The sequence below is a fragment of the Solanum stenotomum genome, chromosome 10 (genome assembly GCF_019186545.1).
Source record: "Solanum stenotomum isolate F172 chromosome 10, ASM1918654v1, whole genome shotgun sequence".
Classification (NCBI taxonomy): Eukaryota; Viridiplantae; Streptophyta; class Magnoliopsida; order Solanales; family Solanaceae; genus Solanum; species Solanum stenotomum.
Window position 1 is genome coordinate 16,974,288 of NC_064291.1, and position 13,025 is coordinate 16,987,312.

The 13,025-nt window shown below is 36.4% G+C and overlaps 1 protein-coding gene across 3 annotated transcripts in view; it reads left to right on the plus strand.

Moving 5' to 3' along the window:
- LOC125842309 (aberrant root formation protein 4) overlaps positions 1–11,593 on the plus strand; it is a 24,465-nt gene extending 12,872 nt beyond the window's left edge. For 2 of the 3 annotated variants that reach the window (XM_049521591.1, XM_049521592.1), the window contains exons 11-14: positions 1,046–1,123; positions 1,225–1,428; positions 4,000–4,051; positions 11,194–11,593. In XM_049521591.1, the coding sequence (XP_049377548.1) occupies positions 1,046–1,123; positions 1,225–1,428; positions 4,000–4,051; positions 11,194–11,411 (552 nt within the window). In that variant the 3' untranslated portion in view covers positions 11,412–11,593. The remainder of the gene's footprint in view (positions 1–1,045; positions 1,124–1,224; positions 1,429–3,999; positions 4,052–11,193) is intronic. The other variant, XM_049521593.1, reaches the window with a different exon arrangement.
- Positions 11,594–13,025: the final 1,432 nt, after the last annotated feature.

A 13,025-nucleotide genomic window follows, 5' to 3' on the forward strand; every position in this document is an offset into this window, starting at 1 on the left:
GGGGGGTGGTTTAATTATTTTTTTTTTTTAAATTTAATGGAATTTTTTAAAAATTTTGTTAATTTTTTTTTGGGGATGGGGTGTAGGGGGGCTGGTAGGGGGTTAGGGATGTGGGGGGGTGGTGGTAGGGGTGTGCGTGGCTGGGGTTAAATTTTTTTTTAAAAAAAAATTTAAAGTTTTGTTAATTTTTTTTTAAGGAGAGATGGGGTGTGGGGAGGGGTAGGGGCGCTAGTAGGGGGAAGGGAGGTTGGGTGATAAAAAAAAACTTTAATTTTTTTTTGTTTTTAAAGCTTTTAACAAGATTTCTAATATAATATGGGTAAATATGGGTACCCATATTATCCATTGGGTAACTCGTTTTTACCCATTTAAAATGTGAGTCGAGTCGAGTACTTGATCCATTTTTATTTAACTCGTTTTTGATCGACTCATATTCGACTCGATTCGCTCGTTTGCCACATCATTTTAGATTAAAACCAAGTGTTTATAAGCACTTTTTAAATTTACCTGAACACTAAAAAAGTGCTTGAAAACTATTTTAGCTCAAAAGCACTTAAAATAATCTAATCCAAACAGTCTCTATGAGGCATTAAAAAGGAACACCAATTCCTTCTAAATTCGCCAAGAGTGGTACTGGAACCTTAGATCAGTTGATTGGAAATTTGAATAGTAGTGTGGGTGGCACGTTGAACCTTGTTCTGACTTATTATTCTGCCATGAAGTGTTTGGAGAAGCATGGCCTGTTATAAACTTTTAAAAAAGAGTTCTAAAAATAAAAGGATTCGAGTGGAAAGGAAGAAAACCAACATAAAGGGGTGAATGCTGATAGAACCCCTGAGGATACATTGAACTTCTAAGGTGGTACGACTTTGTATTTATTTCTTAGTTGTTTCATGAGATTTTTTGTTTTAAATGTACATTATTAGCTATATTTCATGATAAGGAAATTATGTATGTGGGAAGTGAATCATTTTGCTCTTTGTTTATAGAGAATTTGCGAGTAGACTTGCATGTGACCATTTGATGATTGGTTTTACATTATCAGGTGCTTGCAGATGTTCCAAGTTCTTTAAGGTTTGACATCTTAACGGCTTTGATACAGAATAGCGAGTCTTCTTCAATGGTATGCTCTCCATCAGTTGCTAGAGAAGTTTACAGCTACAGTAATTGTTCTTGGACTACACTTGATTGAATTTGCTCTTAGATATATTGTTTCATGTACAGATTGCAATCCTCTTAGATTGTATCAGAAGGGAAATGCACGAGGAATATAGTAGCTGTATCTCAGTAAACAGTGGGGTCTCAGAGGCAGAGGTGAAATATTCTCAATGTCTCTCCTTTTGGAGTGCTGGTGTTCTGGAACTAGTAGAGCTGGTTCTGAATCCTCCAAATGGTGGCCCTCCATCTCTTCCTGAGTACAGTGATGCTGTAATTGTCTCTTCCTTTTTAACTCGACAATATGTGACTTATATTAGCATCTATAGTTTTGCATTAGACTTGCCTGGCTGGAGAGAATGATACGGCTAAAATCTTCAATAAATTGTGACTTATATTGTAATTCCAAATGGTGGCCCGCCATCTCTTCTTCTATTGATTTCTATTTGGAATTTTTCTCTAATGCTTCTGCTTCCAGTGGCATTAGCGATACTTGGTCTATAAGCTAGCTTATTGTATGACTCCATCAAGAAAACTGGTTGCTATATAGTTTGAGGAGAATTGATTGCTATATAATGTGAGGATTTTCTGTGTTCTTTTTTCACTTATCTGTGACATGATTGATCAGCTAATTGACAATAGGATTTGGGGCACAAATAACCAATTTATTGAAGATTTCAGCCATAGGATCATCCCTCTTCTAATGTACATGTGAGCTGCCAGTTGGACTTCTTTGTGAATCTTAATTATGAGAAAATTCTAGGATATCTGAATCTTACGTTTTAATCATTATAAAGGATTAATGCAGTGATGTTGTGCTTAATATTTTTGGGGATTTGCATCTGATGACCATCTTTGACCAACTCTCTCTCTCTCTCTCGATTGAGGTAATGTTGTTGCAATATACTTAATCAAATCTTCAGAGAAATGAAAAACATTCAAGTTTGAATCAACTCTTCTTGCCCGCCTTCTTTATCAACTTCATGACATGCATTAAAAGTGGTTCACACACAATTGTCAACTTGTGTTTTCTCATGGAGCATTTTCTTAGAAGTACGACAAGGATGCTGCTAGGATTTGAGGCCCAGTCAAAAGTGGTGTATTTTTGTTCGAAAATGAATAACTGGGCATATTGATACTAGTAAGTTGAGAAAATACAAGTCGAGTCCTCGGGGCTCTAATCTGATGGTTAGAGCTCATTAACGTAATGTGTAGGTTAGGCGCACATCATGAATTCAAAACCTATCGCAGACAAAAGTTTGGTATTAAGTGGAGAAGGGTAGAGAGGTGGACTCATCCATCATCCAACAAGTTTTGAACTATGCACCAGCAGTCCCTTGGGGATATCTCAGTTATAAAAAAAATACAGGTTGAAGGTGCTAAAGATGTTACATACTAAATTTGTTCATAAGGAGTAAGTACCCGAATGTATAGTTTTACCTGAAATAGGTAGACCGAAGAAGTAGTGGGGGAGAGGTGATTAGAAAGGATATTACTCTACTTTAGGTTATCGAGGACTTGACCTTAGATTGGAAGGTGTGCAGGATGCGTATTAGAGTAGAAGGTTAGTAGGCAGTGGAGTGTTGTCTTGCTTTCTGAGAGTCTAGGTGTTTGTCATCATACTAGTTGTAATATTGTAGTCTGTTGCTTAGTGTGTTTTGATTGTCGCACTATTTTGCTGTTCTTGTTCCTTTCTTGCAAGACTTGCACTGCTTCCCTTGCTAGTTGCTATGTTTTTCTCATTGTTTTCGTACTCTTTGTACTTGGATTTGCTACACTTGAGAGGATGGTCTTTCAGAAATAGCCTCTCTACCTCCACGAGGTAGTGGTAAGGTTTGCGTATACTCTACCCTTCCTAGAACCCACTTGTGTGATTCAACTGCCTATTTTCTTCTCTAGTCTATATATTGTTTCTTGCCTGGTGAAAATAATGAGGATTGACGGCTCTTTTCCTCTATGAGCCAGATTAATGTCCATTCTTGGTTGATCACTAGTGTAAGTTTATTATGAGAGCCCGTTTGGTTACTTAACCTCAGTGATCATTCTTTGTATGTAGATGAGAATCTGTCTCACATTGGTTATTTCTTCTACTTTACCTTTTACTTTTTGTGTTTTTTTAAGCGGTGAAAGCATTACAAGACATGGGTTGCAATGTAAAAAGGTCCTAGCAACAGCTGACCGTCCATAAACTTGTCAAACTCAATAGGATAAATAATTTATTTTTAAGAAGTATATAGTGTTTATTAATTTTTAATATAACAAACCAACACCCAAAGAAATTATTAAACCCTACATAACTAAACCTTGCAAAACTAAACCCTGCACAAATAAACCCTGCATAATTAATACCTGCATTGCTAATACCTGTGTTGAAGTGTGTGACCATCCATCTAAAAGCTTAAGCTGTTAGAGAGAGCACACTTTTATTGTTGATTATATTCTCAACACACCCCCTCACGTGTGGGCCTGATTCTTTTTCATGGACCAAGCACGTGGAAATTCGTTTTTAATTTTGGGTGGCGGTGAGATTCAATCTCAGGACCTCTGCCTGCTTTGTGCGACCATCTCGTCTAAAAGCTTAAGCTATTAGAGAGCACACTTTTATAATTTGGTTATATTCTCAACAACCTGCATAACTATTGCATGTATTACTAATACCTACATAACTGTAACCAGCAACCAAATGGCCCCTTAGTGATTCACCCTTCAAAAAGTTGATAATACTCACGTGATACCCTCAAGAATACCAAATTTGGAAGTATGAAGGGAATTTTTTGTGTTTTTTAACCACGCACATTGATTAAATTTACATTTTCTTACTGTATTTCTTGCCATACTCTACAGGTTCTATCAGCTCTTAATCTCTATCGGTTTGTAGTGATCAGAGAGTCAACAGGTAAGTGTAGTCTAATTATGAAAAAAAAAAATCTCTTTTGGACTATATGTGGGTGTCTTTTATGGTTGCTTCTACATGAGATTTAGTTACATTTTCATTTTGATCTTTGATTAGAATAATACTCTCCTGGTCCCAGTGACATGGTTCTCCTATTTGTGGCTTTTCTTTAATGTTTGATGCTTTTTTAGTATAAATACCCCACCCAACCAATGTGTTGATATTTGATGGGATACGAAATATAAAATGTTAATTGGACTTATGTATTATATTAGTGGCAGTAACAAGAAAATATCTTAGTAATGGTTGAAAAACTAATTTAACAAAGAAAACATCAATACCTAAACTTAGATTGAATTAATTGAATGAATTTGAATTCCAAAAAACTTGTGAAGATTGGTAATAACAATTAGACTTGTATTATATTAAGCAAAAAATACATGGGAGCTCATGTCTAAGTTATGGAGGACATTACAAGTGTTCCTACTGCTAATGGTTGGTTACAGTTGGAACTATCTTGTTTTCGGATAGCACCATATCTGCAGAAATTAGTCTTGCCTTCGCTGTACCTCCATGAAGATGCTTGTGAGAGATCTTTAACAAAAAGAGGAGGTTGATCAAGTATGTGGATGCTACTTTCAGTCAGTGTTTTACCAAAATGAGCTAGTTGATGGGCAACTTTTTTTTTTTTTGATAACCGAGAAATCCGTCTGTGACCCGTCCTTTGGACCAATCACTGCCTTCTAAACTTGGTGGATAATGGGCCCGCACCTCTACCCTTCTCCACTTAAATACCAGGCTTCGCTTTGCATGGTGTGGGGCTTGAACCTGCTACCTAAGCCACAAATCCTCCACCTTTTGCCACTTGAGCTATGCCTTGGGGGCAGTTGATCGGCAACTTTGTTTTTCTCCTTGTACACATGATTGACTTCCGGATCATTCAGCTTGTGCAGGAACTACCTGCAGTCAGTAAAGAAATGTATTGCATTGTTAGTTGTATGTGTTAGAGATGAGACTAATTCCAGGGCATCAATATTTATTTGCAATGGCATGATGTTTCGTTGGACAGAAAAGTTGAGCACATGAAGCAAAGCTAACAATTCTGTTTCCATGGCTAAAGCTGTGTTTGCTGCACCTGCAAATCCCACTATCCATTGTCCATTTGAGTCACGAATAACTCCTCCAATCCGCTGTTTTTCTTCTGCATCCTTGAATGCACCATCAGTACTCAGTTGGTAGATACCTGTCGGTGGAGGTTCCCATTTTACATGTACTAGGACTTAATGGCATTTCCTAATACGAGTGTTACTTAAGTGATAATATTCCAAAGCCATTTGGTAAATAAGTTGTCTTAGGTTGATTTTTTTTGTGCGAGAATATGTTATCATTTCGAGTCTTCCATAAATGCCACAAAGTAAAAGGAATGAGTATTTGGCTTGGTAATTCATAAGCCGTGGAAGTGAATTTGAAGGTGTGTAGACTATGAAGTGTATGGTAGGGAGAATCCTCCCTATTGTGAGTATGGACATAATTCATGTTTTAGACAGTTTATGAGGGATCTAGGGGGGTAGGTTTTACTCTTTTGGCTACTACTATAATTATTACTGAAGTATACCTTTGCTCTAATTCTCTGTTTAAAATAGATATGTTAAGCTGATAAAAAAAATAGTGAAAAGGGGAAGGTAACGGTTCTGAATGAGACTTTTGATTTCTTCAGGTGGAGGATAGTGTCTATGAGCCATAGTGTATGATAGATGAAACCATAACAGCTTGGTCAGTCTTTTGGAGTAGGCCTTGAATAAGTTTGCGAAGAGTTAAATTAGGGGCTAGCCAAGGTTCTGTCCATTAATCTAACGTGAGTTTGTGTGGCCATTATTCACATTATACCTTTTTGGCAATAATTCCAGTCATTTGTAATGTTCTTCCAAGTTCTGGAAGAGTGTGGAGTAGTCCTTCCATGATATGACATGTAGCGATTGAGAAGTAATGAAGCCCACATAGATTTGGGATTATGGCAAAGTCTCCAGGCAGTGCTAGCAAGCATTGATTTGGTGATCTTGTATTCCCAGGCCTCCTTGTTATTTTGTGACAATGTTCCAATGAATTAGATGAAGTTTTCTTTTGTGAGCACTAGAACCCCAAATGAATTGTCGCTGATAACGCTCAAAGTGATGAATAATTTCTTTGGGTGTAAAAATGATTTGCATTAAGTGATTAGGAATGACGTTAAAGAGTAGAGCGAATGGGAGTAGAACGGCCTGCCAAGTTTAGAAAGTTTTGTCTTCCATTCTGCTAGGTGGTTTTTGAAATTGTCAAGCATAAAAATGGAAATCTTGTCAAGTTGGTTTGGTGTTAAAGGAAAAATCTTAGATAATTCCCAAACCTGTGACCTTCCAAAACGTTAAAAGAATTTAGGACAATTTTTTTGTCATGGTTGCAATTGCAGTTATTGCTCCCAAATGCACATGCAAGTGTACGTGGTTGCACAAGTAATATAGTGGCTCTAGAAGAGCCGGATTATTGAACCTAAAGGACTTACGATTAGCTTATATCAAATTTCTCTAATACCCACAAATTAATGCAAGTGTGCCACAAAAGTTTGATTTATATTTGTAAACTAAAAATGCAAGAATTAAAGAATAGGAATGAACCCTGATATTCGAGAAGAAAAGTCGTCCTAGTCTTGTCCTCCACAAAATTGAAAAACATTAATAATAAAAATGAGACTATTTACAGGCTTGGAAAAATATGACAAAAATCTGGCGCACAGGTCTGACACAGAGTCAATATGGACCTGCCCATTTTTTCAGTACTGCCTTCTCCGCGACGCGGAGCCCATACAAGCTCCTCTAGTCCAAAATATTCCTACGCCAGATTTAAAATCCCAGCTCCACGATATGAAGCCAATATGGAGCTGGGTTCATTTCTCATCCTATCCTTCTTTTACTCCTTCGAGGCTTGCCTTATGTGCTTCCACATTTTCGCTTCACCTCCAACTCAGTTTTTGTCATTTTGTGCCCATTTCACGTGCTTTCCAACCTACAAACACCTAATCATATTGGTTAGGTGAAATGCATAAACATGACTCTTAACAACTCTCAACCTAATGGAGTTTGCTCTCGAAATTAGCTTAAAACAAAGGTTTTCACTTGGCTTTTAGGCATATAAATATGCCCAAGATTACACCACCCCACACTTAAAGTTTTGTTCGTCCTCGAGCAAATCACCTTCACACAAAATACCTTAATTTACGACTCTACAAACAACAACATTTGTACTGTGGCTACACAATTCACAAATCCATTATCCTTTTGCACTCAAGCATAACATACGTTTCATTCATTCAAGGCAAATACATTGAAACCTCATGGCTCAAACATTGATTCAACAAGTCTTATCAACTCAAGCATAGATCTTCATTCGGCCTCACTTAGTCATCACCCATCTATAATTAAACATGAGCCCTCACGACAAAGAATTGCCCACTTTTCACTCATTTTTAATCAATTTATCTCAACAAAGGGCACAACATAAAAACAAACTCACTCTCACAAACGACTTCACATGCTACACATAACGAGCCATAGGCTTGCCCTTAGTGTGCTCCTCCACTAATTCAGTACGCTCGACTATAATCAAACAGGACTTCAGAGTTGTAATGTGGGTGAGGGGTCGGGTATGGAAACTATGTAATAGTGACTTACACTTCCCTAAGCACATTGCAATTTAGACTTCATTACTCATTGTTTTCTTCCCTTTGTTTTTAGTCCTTTTCTCAATACTTAATCAGTACTGATTTCATCTCATCAATAAAATGCTTCATACACATATCACGAGGGCTTTTTCATTACTTTGTAGTTAATCATAAACCACCTTTTTACACTCAACCATCCCCTTTCTTCCGCTTCAATAGGCTTATCAAGTCTATGCGACAGTGCTCAAGGAAGCATGGTTCCAAAACTAGGGATTCAACAAAAGGGCTAAGGCAAAAATATGGCTACTAACGACATGCTATAGGCTCAAAAGGGCTGACTAGTGATAGAATATCTGAGCAGGCTAGATTTCACAAGGCAAATCAAGGAAGGCCTATTGTCATCTTCTAAACGGAGCAATACTTGCATTTCACTTTACACACACCAGGCAAGTTCTAGGCATTATGATGTAGCAAGGAATACACAAACCTTATCACACAATGTGACCTGCTCAAATTTAGTGAGATTTCTAGCGATTTACAAGTTTGGACCATGTAAGAGTTTACTTTAAGCTTAAGTTGCATTCTAAGTCAACACAAGAGCTTCAAGGGTTTCTAAACATACTTCCCCTCATGCTTTTACACGTCACCCAACATTCTTTCATGCAGCCTCAGTACAAACACCATACCATGACACACACATTGACGAACTATACCCTTAAGACAGTTGTCAGTGATCCATCCATCATAAGAAAATGTCTCTCAACTATGACTACTGACTCAATCCTACAAAGAAAAAATCTTATTTTTGGTACGGTTCGAAGGGGCTATCCTTGGTCAAAGAACTGAAATCAAACTCCAAGGAATCTAAACTAAAACTAACAATAAAAAACAACCATTTATATACACAGGACATGGACATGATCTCACACCCCACCTCACACTTAAAAGCATAGCACTATCCAGTGCTGCAAAAATCACAAAAGTAAAAACAAAAGTAGGGTGGAGAACTTCCCTTTTCAATCCTCCATGGCATTGTCACCTCCAGCGTCTTCGAGAGCTAGAGGATAGTCTCCATCATCATCAGTGTTAGAATCCACATCCGAACCAATGCGCAACTTATCTTGGTCTGTAGGTATATCATCATTGGTGGACTCAAAGAAATCAGGTCCCAACCCCAAGAACGCCAGAACATATTTTACCAGTATTAGGCGTATGATGTCCAAATTGCTCATATGTTCCTTTTGTACACCTTATCTATCCCAAACTTTTTGTCGACGTGGCCAGAACATATTTTACCAGCCTTTTTTTGGCGTATGATGAACAAGCATTTTGTACGAGGCCTTATTAATGTGACACGTGTCCCCTACCTCCTCGATCGTCCACCTTCCATGCTCATCTTCTCCAGCAGTTGAACCTCTCCATCCAACAACCACCACCAGTTCCACCACCTTCAGGTTACTCCCCTGTCCAACCGTCAAAAAGAATCACAGACATACATCCGCCCCTCCCCACCAATATCACTACCTAATGACCTCCATCAGAAAATCCATTAGATCACCCCTATCATTTGCCATACACAAACCCATTGTCCCAAACCTTCCTTCAACTAATAGCCCCATTACCACTCTACAAAGCAAGATTTCACAGACTCAACCCCGCTTCTTAATCTTTTTGGTTATGTTTAACAAGAGTAGAAATACAGATGGGAGAGATTGAAATTGTAGGAGTTGCGAAGAGATATAAAATCCTTATAAGTAAACATGGTGGAATAATAATAAAAGACGGAGAGAGAGGTGATTTTTAGGTGGAGTGGTGTCGAGTGTGTATGATTTTCAGTTGAGTTGTTGGGGTCGAAGAGAGGTGTTGGCCCGATGCCTTTATGGTGGTCTCTGTTTAGGATATTATTTTGGGTGATTCTGGCATGATGTGGTGGAATAATTAGATGGCCATCGTGAGCATGAAAGGAGGTTGAAGGGATCGATCCAAATTATTTCTAGTTGGAGGAGGTGTCTGGTGAAGGGATAGTGTTTTGTGGCATCACAGATGTGGTCTTTATTAATGTAGTGAGATTGGTGGCAGGGCAGAAATGTGAGGTGAGTGAAATTAGAGAATGAAGATTGCTAAAGAGTGGCTATGTTGATTTTGCGATGGTGGTATTGGCGAAAACCATGGGGGCAGTATTGGTGGCAACCATCAAGGAGGAAGATGAAGAATGCAGAAGTTGGAAACTTCTGTCAATTGGGGATATACTTGGAATTTTAAGTTTCTTTTTCCTTGAGTTATGGCATGTGTTGCAAACTGATTGCCACGTGTGATGCAACTTCTAAGAATAAGTGGCCAAACACTATCAGTTGTGTAATAGCTGTGTTTCGAACAACTTTGATATGTTAAAGATTACCCATGTATATAGGGTGTAAAGGAAATAGGTGCAAGCTGAGGAAGGAAAGCATGTACATAAGCCTATAAGTATCATGTCAAAACATCTTGGATGACATTTTATACAACTTTCATTCAGTATATCTAAATTTTTGACATTTTTATTAAACTAACTTTTCAATAGCTACTTCAATATGTTCTTTCACCACTACTAATTTAATACTAAAGTCATTAAAATGGGATAGAGGAAAATTATAATGTCAGGTGGTATGCCCATGGCTAATGTTCTTTTGCACATGTCCTCTTTAGTCCCTGGTTTTGTTTGGAATTAGTGGGGCATGATCTAGCAGATCTTCATTTAGGTTCCATTCTTGCTTACTGATCAAAAAAAAGGTTCTGCGCCCTTCCTCTTTCTTCCTTTTTATTTTTTGGGAAACATATCTCCTCTCCATAGTCCATTATTTTGCGCTATGTAGCAGATGGAGCAAACATCAATAAAGAATATAAATACTTGGGCAAATTACATAAATCACATACTTTTAAGGCAAAATTACATTATATCCTTAAAAGTTTATAATTACAGAAATTCCTCAAACGGATACAATAATATAAGCGCTGATACATGCGCGAGATACAATAATATAAGCGTTGATACATTAATCTGATGCGCGAGATACAATAATATAAGCGCTGATACACTAATCTGATGCACGAAAATGAGGGATTTTGGAAATTTGTAAAACTTATAGGGGATAATGGTAATAAGTAAACTAAAAAGTGAGATTTCTGTAATTTTTCCTAAATACTTTATGATGGGCCTAGTTGAATTGTTCAAGTGCCTTGTGCATAAAGCTATTGACAAAACAATTTGTGGATAGTTTCAGAAATCTTCTGTTATCTCAAGTCTTTTCTTTTTTCTAATAGAAAGAGGACTAATGTATTATCATCAGTGGATAGTCAGTCTTTTCTGTCGTCTAATATCTGTTGGCTAAACTGATTTATTCAATTTTGGAGACAACAGAAGATGACACTAATATTACTGATGATCATCTGACTTTCAAAACACATGCAACAGGAAAAACGAACTGTACTGGAGTGCTCTGTAAGGACATGTTGCAGACGGCTTACAATGAATGGCTTCTTCCTTTGCGTACATTAGTGACAGGAATCATGGCAGAAAACCAGCAGGATCATGAAAAACTAGCATCGGACACAATGTGTTCCTTGAACCCCATTGAGTTGGTTTTATATCGGTGTATTGAACTCGTTGAAGATAATCTGAAACATGCATAGTTGTATCACTAACCTCATCTGGTAGCGTTTTCTGGGTTCTAGGAACAATACAAGAAAAATGTATAATTATTGATTTTCAGTTTATTTTTATTTCTTCCATTCAGTCACAGTAAAATCCCAGTTTCACAATCTTGTAGTTCAATGAGACTGACATTTTTTGCTGAAGGTGTATTAAAAAATTAGCTTTGGAGTGACATTCTTATGGATATAAAAAATAGAACGGCATACCATTCTATGCAAACGTCGATGGGATGAAAAACTGTGACCTAAAAGGGTAAGGAGCCCATCATCTTTGGTCCACCTTCTCTAAGCATAATTTATTTGAATACTCAAATTAGATGCTAAACTTACTCTCTGTCTAGGTGTATCATTTATGTTTTTCATGAGATAATGCCATGAATAGGGAGAGTAGGTCTAAAATGGTTCTTTAATTATATACTTGTCCAGATTTGGTCTTTTAACTAATCAAAAACTTATCAGGTTTGGTCCTTCAACTATGTACTTATCAATTTTAGTCTTTTAACTATACACTTGCCGATTTTACTTCTTTAAGTATTCAAAATTTTATTAGGTTTGGTCTTTGTCCAGTTTGTTTGTACAAATAGCTTAAGTTTATATTAACGAAACACTTTGTGAAATTAAATCTTTAACCCATTTTTTCAATTATTTCTCTATTTCCGTTGCTTTTTCTTCAAATTACTCTTACAAGAAGAACAATAAGCTCAACAATTTGAAATAAGATTAAGGAAAGAAGATATAAGCTCTAGTTTTTACTTAATGGAGGTAGCTAGTGACTTGAATATATGATGTTCCCTTCTTTGACGGTTAGCGGTTCACAATCAACGTGGATTTTTTAATTTTATTTTCATACAAAAGAAAAATAAGAGATTTGATTTTATCACTCAAATTTCTCTACGTAAAATAAAGTGAAAAGAATAATAAAATTGATCTATTAAAAACAAACTAAAACAAACTAAAACAAACTACAAAAAAGTTTGCATCTACCATTTTATAAATTTCAACTTTTGAAAAATTAAACAAATTTCCTTCAATAAAATCGTTGGAGTATAAATTTGGATTTAACGGGTAATATTTTTTTTAAATAGTTTTTTTTAGCATATTCAAGTCATAAGTAGCAATAATATGCTTCATTTTATCTTCTGTTGAATAAAATTATGTCTTAAATTTTCTTTCCTCATGAATTTTATCTTGAATCATTGAGGTAAAGGTTCTTTTCATAAGGAAAATTTGAAGAAAAAGTAGCGGGGAAAGGCATACAACTAAAAAAATGGCTAAATGATTTAATTTCTAGAGGCATGAATTTGGTCAGTATAAACCTAAGTTATTTGTATAAACAATGAACAAAGACTAAACCTGATAAGTTTTTAAATACTAAAAGGACTAAAACAGGTAAATGTATACTTAAGGGACTAAAATAGGTAAGTATAGTATAATTAAAGGACTAAATTTGATAAGTTTTTGAATAGTCGAAGACTAAATCCGGTAAGTGCATAGTTAAGAGACTATTTTAGATCTACTCTTATAATTAAGAGACTATTTATGATATTTTTGAAAAGAGGATTGTTAAAGATAAAAGTTGAATAATATTGTACT